General features: G+C 41.2%; 1 protein-coding gene across 4 annotated transcripts in view; it reads right to left on the bottom strand.

Annotated features, from left to right (window-relative positions):
* BCL11B (BCL11 transcription factor B) overlaps positions 1-3,940 on the bottom strand; it is a 140,877-nt gene extending 136,937 nt beyond the window's left edge. For all 4 annotated transcript variants that reach the window (XM_007473605.3, XM_007473607.3, XM_007473606.3 and 1 more), the window contains exon 1: positions 3,034-3,940. In XM_007473605.3, the coding sequence (XP_007473667.2) occupies positions 3,034-3,091 (58 nt within the window). In that variant the 5' untranslated portion in view covers positions 3,092-3,940. The remainder of the gene's footprint in view (positions 1-3,033) is intronic.
* Positions 3,941-21,244: the final 17,304 nt, after the last annotated feature.

The raw sequence follows: 21,244 nt of genomic DNA, 5'->3' as shown, positions 1-21,244 counted from the left end.
CAAAGATCCACAGCAGAACATGAAATGATGCAGAGCCCAGAAAACAGTATCAGATTCATGCCGTTTCCCCCTGCCCTTTTCTCTCCCACCTCCCTGGTGAGCACAGGACACAGAGACTGGCTGCTATTTAATAATAAATAACTCTTCCAGAAAACTGGTTCGACTACTCTCTCCCCTCAGAAGTCTGCAGATAATTCTCTGTTGAAGACTTACTAGAAAAGCCTTGTACTACCCGCTTTTCTCCACCTTTGACTCTCCCAACCCTTACATCTGTATCTTCTCTCTCTCCATTCCATACTCTGCTAATCAAACTATTGCCCCCTATCAAAACCAGAATTTGAGAGATAGAAAGATAGAGGATGGATGGATGGATAGACAGATGCATGGATGGATAGATGGATAGATGAATGGGGGACTTGGGGGGGGGGCGCATTGTAGGTGCCTTGCCCTCCATTCCTCCCCCAGCCTCCACACCGACCATCACTGTTAAGCATAGCAACTCTGCTTCTCTTTCTACCTCTTTACTACTTTCCAGTAATGCCACCGAGAACAGATCAAATTGAGAGCAAACCTACCTGCTTCTTCCTTCAAATGTTTCCCCCTTACACACAAATGCAGACGAGGTTTTCTTCACCACAAGCCATATTATCCCCACCACCACCCCTCAACAACTCCCCCCCTTTTCCCCCTCCCCAAAAATCAACCTAAGCAATCATAAAGAAAATACTTGGGGGGGGGGTGAATTCTCTGAAAATCAGATTGATGTCTGCAGGGTAGACGGTTTCAATCCCCCCCCCCCCAAGAGGGGACATTGTGATTGTTACTCCTTGGTAAAAGACGAAAATGCCAATTAGCCTAAAGTACCTTTATTTAAAAAAAAAAGGAAAGAAAAGAAATTAAACTCAAATCTAATTGCAAAACATCTAAAAAAATTATATAGCCAGGCTGAATCTTCATTTATGTTCCCACAATGGTGGGGGGAAGGAATCAATGCAAAATTAAAGTAAGCTTCCTTTCCCTCCCTCCAAAAAGTCATCCCACTTCAAAGCTGAACGCGACCTAAATCTCTGCCCCCCCATACCCCCCTTCAAAAAATAATCCACCAAATTCTTACAAAATTCTCTCTGTAACAAAGAAGAGATCGCAACACCCAAAGCTCCTAGCAGATGGCTTCTATTCTTGGTTTTCAGGGGAGGGGAAGACCCCATATATATTTATATATTTATTTATTTATTTAAATTTTTTTAAAATATAACATAAATATTCGGATTTTCACCGACTCAGCCAGCCCTCGGCTGCTCGGCGCACAGCACTCTCGAACACAGCCGGGGCGTTTTGGCCACAACCATAATAGGTTTATGGTGAATTGCAAGAAAACAACCTGCCTCGGATCCTGATTGCACCCAGAGGATGTTTTATTTCTATTGCAATAAAAAAAAAAAATTGCGCGCGGCTAAGAAGTGAAGCACGCGTTTCAGGCAAAGGGGATAAGAGAGGAAGGAGAAAGCTTGTTTGCCGCAAGAGGTGCACCCAGACCTTTGGCCACTGGTGCAACTGAGTACCCTGGACTTCATCTTCGTGTGCCTGGGAAGCTCTTCTCTGATACCTTTGTATACGTCTGTCTGTCTGCTCTCTCCCTCTCTCTCTCTCTCTCTCTCTCTCTCTCTCTCTCTCTCTCTCTCTCTCAGCTCTCTCTCTCTCTCTTGCTCTCTTTTCCCCCTTACTCTTTATTTTCTTTTTTTTGTAAGAGCATAGTAAACTGCAGCTTTCACTTGGGGTTCCCAGACTTGGCTCTCCTAAAGTAAATCTATCCTCAGCAACTTGCTTTCTCAGTTAGTTGATTGCAAATGAGGGCTATCTTTGCTTGTGTTTATTTAGACAAGAAAAATGATGGATTAGATAGATAGATGGTAGATTGATAGATATCTACTTTCTTTTGCATGTGCGCCCCAATCTCTTCCATTCTTAGCTGACATACTTTTCCCAGTGGTAGGAATTTTTCAACAGCTCAAGTACCCCCCACCTTTTGGGGGGAGGGAGGGAGGAAGGAAAGCAGGATTATCCCAGGAGACTATCGGAGGTGGGGAAATGGGAGGGGGGGGGTCCTCCGGCTGGGCAAGCAGCTACCAAGTTGGGTTCTTTTGCTGGGGGGCGGAAGGGGGGGTGGATTAGTCTGCAGCACCTGGAAAACTGCACTGGCCTGCAGCCTCGGCGCCCCTCCCCTCTCCACCAGGCTCCTGGTCTCAAGGACCGGACGGTTTCCCTGAGGGCTGGCAGGCGGGCGTAGAGGACTCCTCCCCGGCTGCCTGCTTGACTGCCCGGATCCCCGGCCGCCGCCGCCGCCGCTGCCGCCACCGCCGCCGCGCGCCGCGCCCCTCCCCCCGCGCCATTACCTCAAGTCTCCCCCAACTCTCCCAAGAACCCGGCCCCGAGCATAGCCCGGCAGTTGCCCGATTCCTCCCCCGGTCAGTCAAGCTCTCGGTATCCGCCAACTTTTCTCCCCACTTTCCAGGTCTCAGTCCATACCCCCCCCTAAAAAAACCACACAGATCTCCACCCAATTTTCCTCCACTCCCCCACCCTCGTCCCCTCTCCAGCCCGGTTGCCGCCACACACCATGCACTGTGCAATCCACCCGGAGTCCCCCTTACACACATCTTCTCCAGTGCAAACTCCCCGACCCCCGGCCCGGCCTTCCCAGCCCGCGCCGGGCTGAATCTTCCCCCAAAGCCGGCAGCGCGGTAGTCTCTCCCACGCTGCCGGCAGCACCCCAATGCAAAAGAAACTTTAAGCGTTCTCGTTTCCCCCCTCACCCCATCTTTCCTTTCCCCAGCACTTCAATCCCCCCTTCTCCCCTCCGATTTCCAATGACTAACATCAGCCTCAGCTTGCCTCTCCCCCACCCCCTCCTCTTTTTCCCCAAGACTTAAAAAAAAGACACCCCCCACATACACTCTCCCAATCCGTTTCCCTCTCCCCAACACCCCCGGAGCCCTAGGCTCCTAATTCTTCTTGTTTCAAATTGAGACTTACGTGTGATAATCTCCCTTTGTGACAAGTGTTGCGGGTTCCCCTGTTTGCGGCGGGACATTGCCTGGCATTTACACTGACATCGCCCGGAGAGCTGTACCGGTTGGGGGGAATAGAGAGGGGAGGGGGGTGGAGGTTAAAGCCGATGCTGCTCCCCGCCTCCTTTTTTTCCTCCTTTCTTTCTTGCCCCCTCTTCCTCCTCCTCTTCTTCTTCTTCTTTATTTTGTTCTTCTAGTTTAAAAAAAACTTTCAAATTTAAATTTTAGAAAGAAAAAATAACTCTTGTTGATGCCGTGCACTAGATGAATTCCCCCCAGTATTAAAAAAAATTTTTTTTAAGAGGTAAAGAAAAAAAATATCTTTCTGTCTCACTTCTCCAAACTGTTTGGCCACTTGGACTTCCAAATCTCTTCTTGAACTTAGAGGATTTTGCACCAACCCGTGACACTTTTCTCCAAAGTCTCTGGTAGGTGGAAAGCGCACTTCCACCAAGACGGAAAAAAAGAATATGAAAAAGAATAAAATAAAATAAAATAAAACTTGGGACTTGTTTTCCCCCGCCCCTTGCAAAAAAGAAAGAAAGAAAAAACAAACATAAAACTGCCCCCCAATTTTTTCTGACACTAACCCTTTTGGCTGGTTTTGGGGGGCAGCTCAGTAGTGTCTCCTTTCCAGTTCACCTGGAACGCTCGCCCTATGCCTTGGGTTCCCAGAGTCCCTGCACCACTTTGCACTGTTCTCCCTCGCCTGGCACAGGGGAAGGAAGGTAGGACGATAGCCCAGTGCTGTTGGGTCGGTGCGAGCTATTACTATTATATATATATATATATATATAAATATATATTGCAATGTGAAGATGGCGGAGTCCAGGTTCTCTGGGAGCTCTCTGTCTCTCTATGGCTGGGGCTGCCTCTGTACAATGGGATAAAATTCAAGTTCAAGTGCGGACGTGACGTTTAATCTGCACTAGAGACAAAAAGACCCAGAGAGTCGGAGCACTGGGGGCGACTAGTGGTGGCTTTTTAACATTGTACCCTGCAAGAGAACAAGAAAACACACACACACACACATACATACACACGAGCGCACATGCACACACACCAAACCATCCACATGTACAAACCGGGCTTTTGTGCGCTTCTGCTTTTCCAGTGTACACATTTCAATGAGAGATGGGGGTTGGGCGGCTCGGGGTGGGGGGGGGGGGAGGGATATGTATTTTAAAAATAATAATAATGACAAAATTCCTCTTCACCTGTCCACCACACTTGAGGGCAATGCACTGGGAAGAGGAGACGGAAGATATGCAAGCACTGACAGTTGGGGTCTTCTTTCCTAGTGTAGTCCTTTACTTTCATGCCCCCCCCATAGGGATCTTTTGGGGAGTGGGGAGAGCCTGTGAAGCGACTTGGAAATAGTTGGAGTTGAAATGGGACGAGGAGAATGGGGTAGAGAAAGAGGGGGGTGGTCAATTGTTTAACCTTCCCCGCCGACCCCCCGAAAAAAAAAAAGAAAAGTAGGTTTGAGTCTGGTCTTGGGAATTAGTGTCTAGTTTTGGGGGGAGGAGGAAGATTGTTAAAACTCTTCGCTAAAAAGTGTCTCCTCAGCACCTTAGGACCTCAGCACTGTATAGGGTGGAGAGGGGGATGTCGAGGTTGGGATAGTGTTCTGGCCAAGAGTCTTGGTCTTCCTCGTCTTAGGAACCCCCAGCTTTGGTAAACTGCCTTCCCCCTCCTCCTCCCCTTCTGTCCCTCTGGTCTGAGTGTAGCTTTCCCTACAAGCTGCTCATCCTAGTTGCTTTCTTGAAGGCAGCTCGTGCGAAAGGTCCCCCCCCCCACCCCCCATTACTCAGAAGTCTGTATGGAGCGTGGGAGAAGGGGGGGGGGCAAGATTAGGGTTGCAATGTTAGCAAAAGTTCGCTGCTTCACAGAGTGGGGGTGGGGGAAAGACACCCTTTATTCATCCACCTTTGGTTCCTGAAGAAATTCAGGGCGCAAGAGGAGCTTGAATGTGGTCCCGTAACTAAGACTGTAGACTCCCCAGTCAGAGAGCCACAAAATACCCTTAAGAAACTCATTTCTCCGCCGCAGGGGGACAGACACTATCCATCCAAATAAGAATAGGGGATATTTATAAGGCCCTTAAAAGTCTTCCCCATCCCCTTCCAGGACCATTGGGGAGGATACAACTAGCTACCTTTTAGGCATCATTCCCAGGCCCAAACCCGGAAAAAGGCTGGGCTGCGATCCCAGAGCCCCAAGTGTACGTGTGTGTGTGAAAGCCCTGGAATTCTCCCATTCCAACTTCCTAGCCCCGGTCTAGCACGCTCATCTCCTCGTCACTGTATCCTAACACAGGTGGCTTTCAGTGCTACGGAGTCCTCTAAGTAAGTCGGAGATAACTTTTGTCAGGCGGAGGTTGTCACCATAGGACCTCCCTTGGTCCCCAGGGAGGTTTAAAAAAACGGTCTTCCCCCAGACTAGCCTCTTCGTCTTTCTTTTCCCAGACTTGGTATTGCCAGCAATCCACCAGTGACCCAGGAGGCCCAGGCCTCCAGGGCAGCGCTGCCCCCTTCTCCATTCCCCACCCCCACCCCCTCGGGTCTCAGGGACCAGCTCGGCTGCAAGTCTGCACCAGCAGCAAAGAAGTAGGATGCATTTAGCACCTCTCAAGCAGTTTATTTTTCTCCCTTTACCCTCTTTCTTTATGGGCTGGAGGAGAGGGGTGGGGGGATGGTAGTTATTTGTTTGCTTTTAGGTTGTATAAAGGAAATTAGCATCCTTATAGTAACTGCTCGTAGCAATTTTGAGTGCGTCCAGAAATCCTACTCTACTTTAAAAAAATAAAATAAAAAATTAGTCAACTCATAAAGTTATGCAAACAATCGAATGGGGAGGGGGGGTGGTGGTGGACATGTGAACTGCTCTCAAATGATTGCGCCGGTGGCAGAGTGGGGAGCGAAAGGGGGAACGGCTGGGGTGGGAGTGGGGTGGGCGCAGCTTTTGAAGGAGTAGCATCTTCTGCGAGGAGAGGAGCCAGTAGAGGCGAGTCGGGTAGTGAGACTGTAGGGGCAAAGCTGTAGGGCATAGGGCTGAGGCTTAGGTGGAGAGACAGCGCCCCCGGGGGACAGTGCCTTTGGTCTTCTTGTCTTCTTTTCTTCGTCCTTGGGGGGAAAAGAGAGAGAGAGGGTGGGGGAGGGAAGGGAGGGAGAGAGAAGGAGGGAGGGAAGGAAGGAGAAAGAGAGAGACAGACAGACACACACACACAGACAGAGAGAGAGAGAAAGAGAGAGAGAGAGAGAGAGAGAGAGAGAGAGAGAGAGAGAGAGAGAGAGAGAGAGAGAGAGAGAGAGAGAGAGAGAGAGAGTTCTGCAAAAAAACCTTTCCATGCCCCACCTCCATTTACCTGAAGTCTGAAAAGCTGCCGCTTCACCTAACGTCAAGAAGATTGATTGGTCGAGGGTCAAGGAAAGCTTTCTAGGAATGTGGCTTATGTTCAAAGAAAATGACCCTTCCCTCACCCCCCCCCCAAAAGTTCAGAGGCAAACCTTATATACTGACTACTCTGAATCTAGCCTATTTTCAAACCTCTTTAGGACCTTGAGCACTCATGCACTTTCCTTGTTTTTTGTTTGCTTATACATATCCACACATACGCAAAAGTACATATGTTTTACACATACATATGCATATACACATATAGATTTCTATATAATACCATGGGGAAATTTGATGTCACTTACTGTGAATTTTTTTTTTAATGATACAAAATCATTTTAGAAGCTAAGCCCAAAGACCAGAGTGAAAGGAGTTGGGGAAGGCAGCGTTCTTCGGGGATTGAGAAGGGGAAGTGGAAAAGAGGGAGGCTAACGGGACACCCCAAAAGTGATTCCCGGTGTGTAAAGAAGGATTTACCTTCCTCCGGTTTAACAAAATCACTTTTCACATCGGTCTAGACCGCAACAGGATTCCCTTAAATTGAGATGGAATTAGGGGAAGAGGAAGTTAAATGGAATTCCTCCCTATTTTATCCCTCGATCCTCTTCCCCCACTTCCAACCAGGAAGTCGCTGGCGGCATCAGCAGATTGACAGAGACTGTCAGTGGACATTTGACTCAGAAACCTGGGATAAATAAATGATAGACCCGTAAGTAAGTTCCCTTATTACTTCTTCAAACCTGAGTCAGGCAGAGAGGGCACAGAGTTCCTATCTGGTAGCATGATGTTGCTTGTGCTGTTACCATGAACAAGATATCTGACCTGTTTCATCAAAAAAGGTGCGTCCTTTCATTTTTGTCCTTAAAAAGGAAAAAGAGAGAGAGCCAGAGACAGAGAGAAAGAAGAAGAAAGAAAGAAAGAAAGAAAGAAAGAAAGAAAGAAAGAAAGAAAGAAAGAAAGAAAGAAAGAAAGAAAGAAAGAAAGAAAGAAAGAAAGAAAGGAAAGAAAGAAAGAAAGAAAGGAAGGAAGGAAGGAAGGAAGGAAGGAAGGAAGGAAGGAAGGAAGAAAGAAAGAAAGAAAGAAAGAAAGAAAGAAAGAAAGAAAGAAAGAAAGAAAGAAAGAAAGAAAGAAAGAAAGAAAGAAAGAAAGAAAGAAAGAAAAAGAAAGGAAAGAATGAAAGAAAGAAAGGAGGGAGGGAGGAAGAGAGGAAGACAATGTGAGAGAGAGAGAGAGAGAGAGAGAGAGAGAGAGAGAGAGAGAGAGAGAGAGAGAGAGAGAGGGAGAGAGAGAGCTTAACTGCTGCTGCTCCAGTCTCTTCTTTTTTCCCTCTCCCCCGTCTGGCACTTGTGATCATTAGCACTGAAAGCTGTTAATGTCTTGTCTCACAGCTCCCCCTTTAGTCTCCTTGCTCTCCTGTCTCGCGTTCAAAGCCAGATCAATAGCAGTCTCTTTTCCAACCTTGACCTATCCCTCGACCCCGCCTCCGTCTGCAGCTGGGCCCACTGTTCTGTTTTCTCACTCTGTCGATACCAAGTCACAATCGGTGACAGCAGACAAACAAGAAGGACTAGCCTCCATCCCGGGGCGAGCTGAACTCACCCCCCACCCCACCTCCTTCCCTTTTCTTCCACTCACCCCCAGCACTGTCAGCTACAATGGTACTGGGGCCAGAAATGTTTCTGTCCCACGGATTATTTTCATTCTTGTTCCAAGGGTCTCCCTCACCCTGCCTTTGATCCATCAGTGGTTTGATTATAATAAAAGGTACTTCAAAAAGAAACGTGTAAATTAACATGTTGTGGAAATTACGAAAAGTACAGGTTGCACTTATATTCACTCTGGCTGTAGTGACTAACGACAGTTTACTCATCTCTTTGACAGATGGCAGTTGGTCAAGGACTTTTCCTTAAAAAAAAAAATTAATTGATCCTGAAGAATGATGAAAATGGTTTAAACTCCTTTTCAATATTCTGCCTTAAATTTTTCAAATCAGCAAGTGTCAAAAATTTCTTTAAAGCAGAATAATAATCCCCTACTTTTATCTGTTCCTTGTTTTAAATATGCATTCCAGTAGCTAAACAAAAACTCCCGAACATTGTCATTTAATATTTCTATAATTTCTTTATTGCAAAACATAGAAATTGTAATCGTTTTTATTAAATTTAAATTTGCATTCATACATCAGCATGTATGCTGAATGTAAACACTACAAAGTGCAATATTTGTTCAAAATAGTGAGAGGAAATAGTTTTCAATTGTTAAACTCTTAATAGTAATTAGAATGAATTTTTATCTTCTATGATACTATGTTCCCCTTCTGAGTTTTTATTATTTACATTTTATGTGATGTCTTCAACAGAAATTTGGCATGAATAAAGATTGGCTTCGTCAAGTCAAAATGGGGACCACCAATAATTCTTTGGAGCAGAAATTGATATTTCATTTGGTTGATATTTTTTAATGCTGTTCCACCCTATAAAATGTAGTGAAATAACTTTGCAGCAAAAAGAAAAACTCAACAATACATTTTGTCTAATGATTTCTTTCAGCTTCATTTCTGGTGATCTGTGACTATCTGGCAAACAGTTTTACATGCACTGGAGGAAAGCGGTGTAAGCAAGTAGTCTGCTAATTTCTATCCTCTTTGGATTTATAAATGGGGCTGCTAGTGAAAATCAGAACAAATGCTAAACATTGATCTGGTCATCTTTTTGAATTTGTATACTTTACAAGGAATCAGAAATGCAGCATCTAACCAAATCATATTTACATACATATTATTAAAGCTCCCAAGAGAGCTATTTTTCCTTCCCATCTAGTACCAGAATCTCTATGAGCTATCTTTTCAGAACGATAAAAAGACAAAAGAGGTCTTTGGGGCTTCTTGGCTGATCTTCTGGAAAGATTTTATATCATTTTTTAAAATTACATAGTTAAGTGACATCAAATTTCTATGTGGCATAATCCCTCAAAATTTGTATTCTCTTTGTATCAAGTCACTTTATGGCAGTAAACAAGACAACAAAACTATATCCTAACCAATCTCTTTCATAGATTCCTCTCATTTATTGTACCAACAAAATGGCTCTTTAGCTATTAAAATACTTGCTGCAGCAATTTTCACCTCGCCCCCCCCCATAAATGATATTGAGTCTTGAAACAACAGCCTATTTTAGACTACAGATAAGTTATGAATCATCTGTACACCTGCTATCTCTGAAGGGTTAAATAGTATTCTTCAGAATTCCTCATTACTCATTGCACTTTATTTTATTTGTTAAAAACGCAATATTGTACTGAGTTCTTCCATGAAAAAGACCCTCCCCCACATCAACAAATCCCATAGTTATCAGGAATGGTATGGAATGTCTCTGTGCTGGGAAGATCTGGAACTTCCCTTTAAAAACATTCTCACCTCATTTGGAATTTTCTTGCCTTACTAATTTTGTTATGTTCCTTGGCTGAGTCATGAATTCAAATTTGGTAAAGACTGGCATCACCCAGTTGGTTGACTTCAGGGAAATATGTTCCAGAACATGATCCCCTACCTACCAAGTTCCCCCCTCCACATACCACACATGAGTGTGTGTGTCTGTGTATGTGTGTGTGTGTGTGTATACAGAAAGAATCTATCTGTGCTTTTCATGCCTGCTCTACCAAATCTGTAACTCTTCAAATGTAAAAAGTGAGGTTTCCTTGTTGATGTTTAAAAACAGTTCATCTGGGGAGAGAACTGGGATCCAGGAGTGGGGAAAGCAGGACAAGAAGCCAAAACCTCCCGAGTTCAGAGGGGCTGGGAGTCTGACTTCCCTTTGTGAAAGCAGAGCAGTGGCAGTCAATACTAGGCTAAATTTCTGGTTATAAGAAATAGGAAAAATGATAATAATAAAATGGGGGAAAGGATGATAACCTACCTAACGAGGGACCTAGTGAGAGTGAACTGTTTCATGTCCTGAGACCCTTTTTAGCAGAAAAAGTCTCTGTAAACACTAGGCTAAGTCACAGAAATATTGGAGTCTGCCTCAGTTTATATTTTCTCCCCTACATTCATTCTCAGAAAATAAAAATATACGATGGAATGAGCTACAAAGGAAATGATGGGAAGGAGAAGCAGAAGGGTGGCAGAAAATCAGTTATCGAAATTCAGAGAACCAGAGAGTGAATGAATAATATAAGTTGTCCCTCAGCAAAGCGCAGTTAATGAGGGTGCTGCTACTAAACTTCGTTTATTCATTGCCAAAAAAATATACATACACCCGTGTTTCAGATATGCCTCCAGAGCTGGAAAAGAAGAAGGTGCTGGGATAGATCATCTGTTGTTTTGTACTTTAGAAATAGAGCTGCGTTTGCTTTCGAGTGAATTCAACAAAGGTATTCGGTATCCTGGAAAACACTGAAGTAGTTTTCCTCTTTTTAATAGACCAGGGTTAGCCTGAGAAGCTGGGGATGGGGGGGGTTGGCGGAAGGGAGAAGGAAAACAAGCACATCAACAGAATCGAACAAAAGTTTTACTGCAAGTACATTATGGAAAACACCATAATATTTCTCCATGTAGTGTGTTAGTTGTGTTAAGTTGTTCCATTATGTAAATATTACAACATTATCTCTGTTTGGAGACACACTTTAAGCTCAATTTGCAAAGCAGAAAAAGAAAAAAAAAACACAGCCACAAAAAACAATTAATGAAACAGAGATAAACCAGAATGTTGGTTTGCTTTCCTTTTGAACATGGGCTTAGTTCAGGTACTATGTACAAAAATAATAATCATTTCCTTCAGATTTAAAAATCTTTGGGAGTGTTGGAACCGTAAAGCCCTCTAAAATATGGATATGGTGATAAAAATTTCCATTTGGAACTTCTGACAAAACCATTTCAGCCTCTCTCTCTTCCATCTCATGAAAATTTGAAGCTGGACATTCCCAAAGAACTACACCATTTTCCTTTTTTTTTCCTCCCCACTAACTCTGCAATATCCCCTAGTTTTATAGGCTTTAAACAGGGCAGATTTATGGTAATTCTTTAATCTTTACTTGGACAACAGAATTCAAACTGGTAAATTCATCAGCTTTTGGGTTCAGTGCAGGCATGTGCAGTTTCATTATTTGTATCTGCTTAACAGGAACAATTATGGAACTTCAAAGTGAGGATGTCTGGTTAGGGACTGGGTTGATATTGTACCCAGAATGCACATTTCTGTTGGTAAGGAACACAGTAACGTATGAGACATTAATGGGCTTAACACTTTTCTTTTTACTTAGGGAATAGAGTTGTTGATGTTTCTGGCAACAACTCATACTCCAATTGAAATCTATCAGATAATTAGTGGCTGGTACCTAAAAGGCTCCCGACCTCCCCAATTGTAAGTAGCCAATACAAAAGGGCAAGAGCTTTTCCCATTGGGAGCGTGTGTTGGAGATCGGCTTTGTCCATATTCTCCATGGCTCTATTCTCTCCATTTTATTCGTGTATTCTCTGAATTTGGATCTGTGGGTCAGTGTCTCTCTGACAGATCAGTCGGTTTGCTCGCTTGGGCTTATACCTTGGAATGAGACTGAAGCTGATGAGGGAGTCTTGGTACCTGCTGGACCAGAGGCTTACAAAAGCTTCTGGACCTGGAGGGGAAAGGCCTCAGTGATGCAATGCTGTTACTGAGCAGTAGCTGAAGCCTTTTCTGAGCCAACTGTGTTCCACCTGGACCTCACTACAAATTATTGTTTTCAATTACCACCTGTGTACTCCTTCCCATGCAACTTATTGATGTAAAATTACAGCACCACCGATATAAATAAGTTATGCCGCAGTTGTAAAATGGAAGAAATTTTGTTGTAGCAATTATGTTCAGCAAGATGACAAAATAAATTTCTAGAGCTGTGCCTGTGGTAACCTGGGGAATTTAAACCTCATAATTTCCATTCATTTCAGATAATTTGGAGTAATTTCTATATGTAATAACTTTGTAATGAAAAACACAGCGGTATTGAAGTGATTTCACTCAGGTTTTTTTTCTATAGTATACATGGCATAAAATAAATAATAAAAATAATATATCCTCTTTATATGTGTGTGTGTTGAGTAATTCTTTCAAGCAAAATCATAAACTAATACCAGGACTAAATCTCTGTCCACAAAATGAAAAATAAATTGAGTTAAAGAAAGGGGGAAAGTATGAAAGGGGTTGGCTGTTTTATTGTGACTTTATTAAATTGTATCATTTCTATGCTCTATCTGATCTCCAAGGGTTTCCAGGTTTCACGGGAGAGGACAGTTATAGGTAAGTTCTCAGATTCAAAGAAGAGGAGACAGGAAATGTCTCAGGGGCAAAGGCATTTCACCTGAGGCTTCTCTTTTTTTTTTTTAATTAAAATTTTTTATTTAAAATATTTAAATTTTTATTTAAAAAGAGGATTTCTCTGACTCATCCAAGCTGGAAATGCTGGGACTCACAGCCCTGGTTTCAGTCTCATCAGTGAAGAATCCACATGCTCTAGTTCTGACCTCTTAGACAAGTTGGTGGCCTCATCTTCCTCATGCCCAGAGACTCACCATATTAATGCCAAACCTAAGCGTATATCAATTTAACTCATTGCAGCTCAGAACTCCGGAGCTTAAGAGAGCCACCAGCAACAGCCTCCCTGGTAGTTAGAACAAGCACGTGCCATCATGCCTTCTTTTTTGTTGTTGATTGAAAAGTGTGTTTTTTTCTTTGTTCATTTTTGTTTTTATTTTATAGAAACCAGTGCAATGGAAAGGGTGTCACAGATTTCTTATCTATATGGATAAGCTTATGCAGAATTGTTATTAGCATTGAGGTCTTCATTTAATAGTAAATTTCATTTCAACAATAAACAATCTGTTAGGCAAGGGAATGTCCATTGGACATTCTTCTTTAATTAAAGAAACTATGAGGGAGTGTTTCATGACAGAGTCATTGTTGGTTGTGTGTCTGACTTGTAATGGCAACACAAGACAATTGATGCATAAAGCCTGTGAAATGTTGTGTTATTTTGCAGAAATTCCCACTGGCAAGAAATATCACTGTTAACTAATGAATCATCTTCCAATATCCATGCAATTAACTTGGAGACAGCTTGGTAGAGTGGAAGATATGATGGGTTTGGATTCAGAGTTAAACATACAGCTTTGTCAATTATGGCCTGTGTAACCTTGGGCAAGTCCCTTAACCTCACTAAGACTCAGTTTTTTTCATCTGTAGAATGGGTGGGTTCCTACTAGTTTATCTAGAAGAGTCCTTCTACCTCTAATTCTGTGAGCCTATGAACTTGTGTGACCATCGTAGTTCTATTAAAGGGTCCACTTCATGTGCTGAAGTGAAAGCTAGAGGCAGAAGCTGCAGGTTTAGAATGGGTCAGCAACCTATAGCAGTCAGCCTGAATTTCCAGGGAATTTGTGAAAAGTTTGCTCCAAATTGTAGAACTTGAGAGCTAGAAAGGACATTTGAGGCTGTCCACTTCAATCCCTACCTAAAGTATGTCTCTCCTCAATATCTTTATCCTCTCATTGAATACTTCTGGTTATGGCAAACTCAGTACTTGTTTCAGTCTATTCTATCCAGGAACAGCTATAATTGTTAGGAAATATCTTCTTATGTGAAACTCAAATTTGCCTCCTTGTAATTTCTACCCAATGGTACAAGTTCTGCCCTCTAAGACCAAGCATAAGCAATCATCATTCAATGAGGTAGTCTTTCAAATATTTGAAGACCACTTCGTAAAGCTCTGCTGCCCACTGTCCCTCAGCCCATCTTTGAAAAAATTAGTATATCTCTCTTGTAGGATATTCAGTGAGTTGGTGACCATCATCATGAGTATCAGGGGTGTCCTGGAGGCATTTTGTATAGATCTTTGAGAACCAAGTATTAAATTTTCATTTTGAGCATTTACTCCTTGGAAATAACCAAATGCTTCAAACAAATCATAGCTTGATTTCACATTCTGTTCATTGTCTAAGGTATAAGAATACGAAGGAGAAAATGTTAATAATACAGATGAAACTTAAAAGTATGCCATGGCATTTTCTAGCTGTTTGTTAAATATTTGCTAGCACACAACTGTCCTTCCTCATCTTACTCTTCACCATCACAGACATTCCAGAAGAATAAGGATCAGAATCTTGAAGTACCTGTAAGGATTGATGATCTGGAGGATTTCTATATGAACTGGGAGAACCTCAATGGACTGATGCAGAGTGAAATGAGCAGAACCAGAACATGGTGCACAGAAAGTGAAACATTGTAGAACAATCCAATGTAATGGACTTTGCTACCAGTAGCAATGCAAACAAGCCAGGACACTCCTGAAGGACTTATGGGAAAGAATGCTATCCACATTGAGAGAAAGATCTATGGGAGTAGAAATGCAAAAGCAAAACATATGACATCATTTATCACATATATATATATGCATATATATATATATATATATATGGGTATGTCATTTGGGTTTAGGCTTCAAAAAATCACTCTATAGAAAAAATGAATAATATGTAAATAGATGTCAAGTGATAACATTTATACAACCCAGTGGAATTACTTATTGGCAACGGGAGTGAGGCAGGAAGAAAATGAATCATGGAAACATGGGAAAATATTTTAAAATTAAAATAAAAAAAGAATCGTGAAGCACCACTTTTGAGATGTGGCTCATTTCCGGTCTACAGGATAACAAAACAATAAGATACAGAATTTCTGGAAAGGTTTTAAATTTTCCAAAGCCCTACCCTCCCAAGGAAGGACCTTGTGGAATAGTTTAGACACTTCCCTGTCTCTTATCTTCATTCTTTTTTACAGTAAAGAGAAGCTCCTAGAGGTTGATTAGCTTGCCCATACTCATACAGTTGGTAAGCACTGGAGTCAGGTTCTGGCTTCAGGTCTTCTGACTCCTGATCTAAGTGCCTTTTCTTGGACTCCCATCAATTTAGTATGTATTGCTCAGTTGCATCTGAGTCTTTGTGGCCCTACTTGGGATTTTTGGGGAGTTTTTTGACAGAGATGCTGAAGTAGTTTGCTATTTCTATCTCCAGCTCATTTTACAGATGAGGAAACCGAGGCAAACAGTGTAAAGTGACTTGCCCTCGGTCATACAGCTAGTGTCTGAAGGCTAAATTGGAACTCAGGAAGAGGAGTCTTCTTGACTTCTGGAAGAGCATTTTATCCACTGCACAATCAATCTGCCCCACCAATAAGCTATGTTTGCTTCACTTGATTGAGCAATTGAATAAAAAATCATCACCTAAAAGCAGGGGTTTCAAACTCAAATAGGAAAAGCAACTATTCCTCATGAACTCTGCAGGATGCATACTGACTTAGAAAACCACATATTAACATTATTGATGTTCTATTGTGGTTTCTGTTGTTGTTTTTAAGTATTTTCCACTGACATTTTCATCTGTATCTGCAATATTTGGGAGTGTTAGTTTGTCACTTCTGCCTAAAAGCATCTAAATCTAGGACTACCCTAAAATTCAACTCCATTCCTACCTTATCTATTTCTGTAGGTGCTAGGGGACACGTATGTGTATACAAAGATCATGTTGGTCTCTATTTTAAAGGAGAATTGAACAAAGGAATATCTACTCTATAGGTAACTAGAGAGAATGAAACATCCTTGAAGAAGACAAAGAAGAAAAAACATGTGATGAAACAGAAGAGAATTCTCAATTATTAGCAGAGGGTGAGGATGGAGGTGAAAATCTGGCAAAAGAAGGTAGGAAAGGAAAGGACTATGGGACATTCAGAGTTAAATGGGTATGGAAATTCTCTGGCAAAGGGAGGAGTAGATCATCTCCGGAGGAAGTATTTTCTTATGTCTTAAGAAATGTTGAAATAGGTGGCAGCTGGGTAGCAAAGTGGATTGAGAGCCAGGCCTAGAGACAGGAGGTCCTAGGTTCAAATCTGGCCTTGGACACTTCCCAGCTGTGTGACCCTGGGCAAGTCACTTAACCCCCATTGCCTAGCCCTTACCACTCTTCTGCCTTGGAACCAATTCACAGTATTGATTCCAAGACGGAAGGTAAGGGTTTTATTTATTTATTAATTTAAATTTGGTCAATTTCAAACATTATTCCTTGGTTACAAAAGTAATATTCTATTCCTCCCTCCCCTCCCCCCACCCTTCCTACAGCCAACATGCAATTCCACTGGGTATTACATGTGACTTTGATCAGAACCTATTTCCATGTTGTTGGTGTTTACGCTAGGATGTTCATTTAGAGTCAACATCCCCAATCATATCCCCTTGACCCATGTAATCAAGCAGTTGTTTTTCTTTGGTGTTTCTACTCCCACAGTGTTTCCTCTGGATGTGGATAGTGGTTTTTTTTCGTACATTCCTTCTAGTTGTTCAGAATCACTGCAATGCCACTAATGGAGAAGTCCATTACATTCTATTGTATCAGTCTCTGTGTACAGTGTTCTCCTGGTTCTGCTCCTCTCACTCTGCTTCAATTCCTGGAGGTTATTCCAGTTCCTATGTAATACCTCCAGTTCATTATTCCTTTGAGCCCAATAGTATTCCACCACCAACAGATACCACAATTTGTTCAGCCATTCCCCAATTGAAGGGCATCCCCACATGTTCCAATTTTTTGCCACCACAAAGACCACAGCTATGAATATTTTTGTACATGTCTTTTTCCTTATTATCTCTTTGGGGTACAAACCCAGCAGTGCTATGGCTGGATCAAAGGGCAGACAGTCTTTTATCACCCTTTGGGCATAGTTCCAAATTACCCTCCAGAATGGTTGGATCAATTCACAACTCCACCAGCAATGCATTAATGTCCCAACTTTGCCACATCCCCTCCAGCATTCCTGACATTGCTGTCATGTTAGCCAATCTGCTAGGTGTGAGGTGATACCTCAGAGTTGTTTTGATTTGCATCTCTCTGATTATAAGAGATTTAGAACACTTTTTCATGTGCTTATTAATGGTTTTGATTCTTTGACTGAAAATTGCCTATTCATGCCCCTTGCCCATTTATCAATTGGAGAATGGTTTGATTTTTTGTACAATTGATTTAGCTCTTTGTAAATTTGAGTAATTAGACCTTTGTCAGAGTTTTTTTGTTATGAAGATTGTTTCCCAATTTGTTGCTTCCCTTCTAATTTTGGATGCATTCGTTTTGTTTGTACAATTCCTTTTTAATTTGATGTAATCAAAATTATTGATTTTATATTTTGTGATTTTTTTAAAGCCTTGCTTGGTTTTAAAGCCTTTACTTTCCCAAAGATCTGACATGCATGCTATTCTGTGTTCATATAATTTACTTATAGTTTGCTTCATTATGTCAAAGTCATTCACCCATTCTGAGTTGATCTTGGTGTAGGGTGTGAGATGTTGATTCAAATGTAATCTCTTCCATACTGTCTTCCAATTTTCCCAGCAGTTTTTATCAAATAGTGGATTTTGGTCCCCAAAACTGGGATCTTTGGGCTTTTCATAGACTATCTTGCTGAGGTCACTTACCCCAAATCTGTTCCACTGATCCTCCTTTCTGTCTCTTAGCCAGTACCAAATTGTTTTGATGACCACTGCTTTATAGCATAGTTTGAGATCTGGTACTGCAAGTCCTCCTTCCTTTGCATTCTTTTTTTCATGATTTACCTGGATATCCTTGATCTTTTGTTCTTCCAAATGAACTTTGTTATGGTTTTTTCTAATTCAGTAAAAAAAGAAGGTACAGGTTTTAAATTAAAAAAAGAAATATTGATATACACTTATCACAGGTATGATTTGGGGATTAGGCTTTAAAAAAAACTCTCTATAGTAAAAATGAATAATATGGAAATAGGCATCAAGTGACAACATTTGTACAACCCAGTGGAATTGCTTGTCAGCTCCGGGAGGGAGGAAGGAAGGGGGGAGGGAAGAAAATGAATCATGGAAACATGGAAAATATTCTAAAAAATAAATAAATAAATAAATTTTAAATGAGATAAAAAGAGGGGGAAAAGAAATGTTGATGTAATTTACCAGTGCCATGAGACAAGAGGTCATCCTTGGCAATGGTAAGGCATATAGCAATGGATATTGATGTCCTATTGAGGAACATCAAGATAACTATTGGACTGGCATAAAAAACCAAAGATATTTACCGTCTTCCAGAGGTATTTGTTGGAGAGGTGACAACCACTTTGATGGCCAACATCCAACATGGAGGCAAAGAATCCTAGAGAAAACCCAAGAAGCATTACTAAGGATTAGGACTTTAGGTACAGCAGATCTCTTCATCAATACAGCAAACTGAAGGTAGAGGAATCAATAGAGAAAGATAGATTTGAGGGGGGAGGAAAGAACAATTGGCAAAGTAAATGTCATCCGAAAACAGAATTTTTATTTTGATTGGAAGGGTGGACACTTGGCAAGGGGTGGAGTGCATATAACAAGGCCAATGATATAAGTGTGTATATACATATATACACACAAGAATATATATGATTTATCACATGTATATCCTATATTTAGAATAGATTTGTGACAGATTGTATATAGTTTTATGTTAATATAGAATAATAGTAGCCAACATGTATATGGTTCTTACTATGTGCCAAACTTTACAGTTATTATCTCATGTTATTCTCACAACAACCCTAAAAGGTAGGTGCTTTTATTATCCCCATTTTACTAATGAGGAAACTGAGGCCAAAAAAAAGGTTGAATGACTTGCTTAAAGTGATATAGCTAGTAAGTATCTGAGACTGGAATTGAACTCAGAGCTTTCTGATTCCAGGGCCAGAACTTTATTCACTATGCTACCTAGCTGCTCAAAACTTTTTTCCATATATGTATGCACACATTATGTCTATATATACATGTTTGTTATATAACAGACATATATGCATTGTGTATGCATGAGTACATATCTGTATATAGATACACATATAAGCCTAAAATCTTATAAATCTAAGAATGTTTTAAATTGAAGGGAGAAAACTGCTTAAATAGGTCTTTATTCTTGTTACCATAAAAAAGGCAGTTTGTGGGGTACAGCTGTGTGGCTCAGTGGATTGAGAGCCAGGCCAAGGGATGGGAGATCCTAGGTTCAAATCTGGCCTCAGATACTTTCCAGCTGTGTGACCTTGGGCAAGTCAGTTTACCCCTGCTGCCTAGTCCTTATTGCTCTTCTTCCTTGAAATCAAAACACAGTATTGATTCTAAGATTGAAGGTAAGGGTTTAAAAATAAATGAATAAATGAAAATTTAAAAAACAGCAGGTACAGAAAAGAAGGATGAATAATAATAGATAACCAGCATTCAAGAGAACCAATGTCCAACCAGAGAGTCAGTAATAGATCTCATGGTCTTAGATTTCCATATACAAAAGCGCACACAATTTACCTAAACAGAATAAACTAATGATCCTAATCCCAGGAAACAAATATCATTTCATAAGTATCCCTGAGTCTTGGTAGCAAGAGATTCATTCCTGGAATGGAGTTCCAGAAGGGCACACTTTTGTCAAAAATCACAATAAAGAAGGGTGGAATCGTATTATGAAGACAATTTCAAATAGAGAAAACCACAAACCTGAGAGTACAAACATGGTATGAGGATTAGTGGGAAGAAGAAAAATAAGGTTCAATATCAGGAACCATTAAGATGAGAAGTTTGGGAAATAGACCACAAGCCTAGCATGAAAGCATGATATGCCAATGAGAGATGATTTCAGTTGCTCATACATTTTCTAGCATTCTCTCTGGAAAAAAAAAAAAGCAAAGCAACAAATAAATTCTTGACTTGTCTTAATGAAATTTTTATCCTTCAAAAGCTGAAGGAAGTAATGAGGAGAACTGTTACTCAGGAAATAAATCTGCCCAACAAATTCTGTGCTAAAGTAAAAATGATGGAAACTTTGGAGGTTTGTGGGGAAGCAACTACTTTGTGATAGAGAAGGGGAAAGTCAGATGTAGTCTGACATATCCTCTCCATTTTGGTAGAGCAGATTTCAAAGAGTTCAGAAAAAGAATACAGAGGATCCAGTGGCCTCATATTTTGCAGGAGAAATGTAAAATTCTCAGACACGAAACTTGGAAGATATAAGCCAATATCGTCTTTACAAGGAAGGAAAAGGGCATTGAAATGATAGGTGTGGCTACAAAAGACAAGATGTGGCTAATTAACCAATTCAATTTTTTAAAATGGAAGCAAGGGCAAGTAACTGAGAATAACTCAAAAGAGTAGTATGGTCCTGTAACCAGTGTCCAGGGGATGAAATGAGACTGATTATTAATTCTGAGGACAACAAAGAAGTGCTTTGGGTTTTTTAAAGCTATGGAAGGTGCAAGAGACCTATTCAAGAAGGATGAGATCACTGCTCATCATGAATAGAATGATAATAATGGATAAGTCAACTCAACTCAACTCTTATTTTGCAGCTACTTTCTTTTCCAGGGAGAAGAATTATTACTGAACTATAAAGGATGGAGCAAAAAGAATTAGCAGAGAGTAGACACTCAAGGTAAGTGAGGAAATAGTCAAGCAGTAAGTAGATGCACCCAATAAGTTCAAATTAGTAGGCTAAGGCAATTAACTATAGCTTCAGGTTCTGAAGATATGATTAAGGCTTTGTAGGTGATCTTTGAAAATGTGACATACAGGAGAGGTGAAGCAAGTCAGGAGAAGAACAAATGACACAGTTTTCAAATAATAGGAGACTGCAAATCACAGGCAAGTAAACTTGACTTCTATTCCTGACAATGTTCTAGAAGACATTATTAACAGGATTGTGAATGAGCAAGAAAGGGAAATAGTTATCACCA

Source organism: Monodelphis domestica, chromosome 1, assembly GCF_027887165.1.
Source record: "Monodelphis domestica isolate mMonDom1 chromosome 1, mMonDom1.pri, whole genome shotgun sequence".
Lineage (NCBI taxonomy): Eukaryota > Metazoa > Chordata > Mammalia > Didelphimorphia > Didelphidae > Monodelphis > Monodelphis domestica.
The sequence above is the reverse complement of the archived record's forward strand: the minus strand, read 5'-3'. Positions and strand labels throughout refer to the sequence as shown.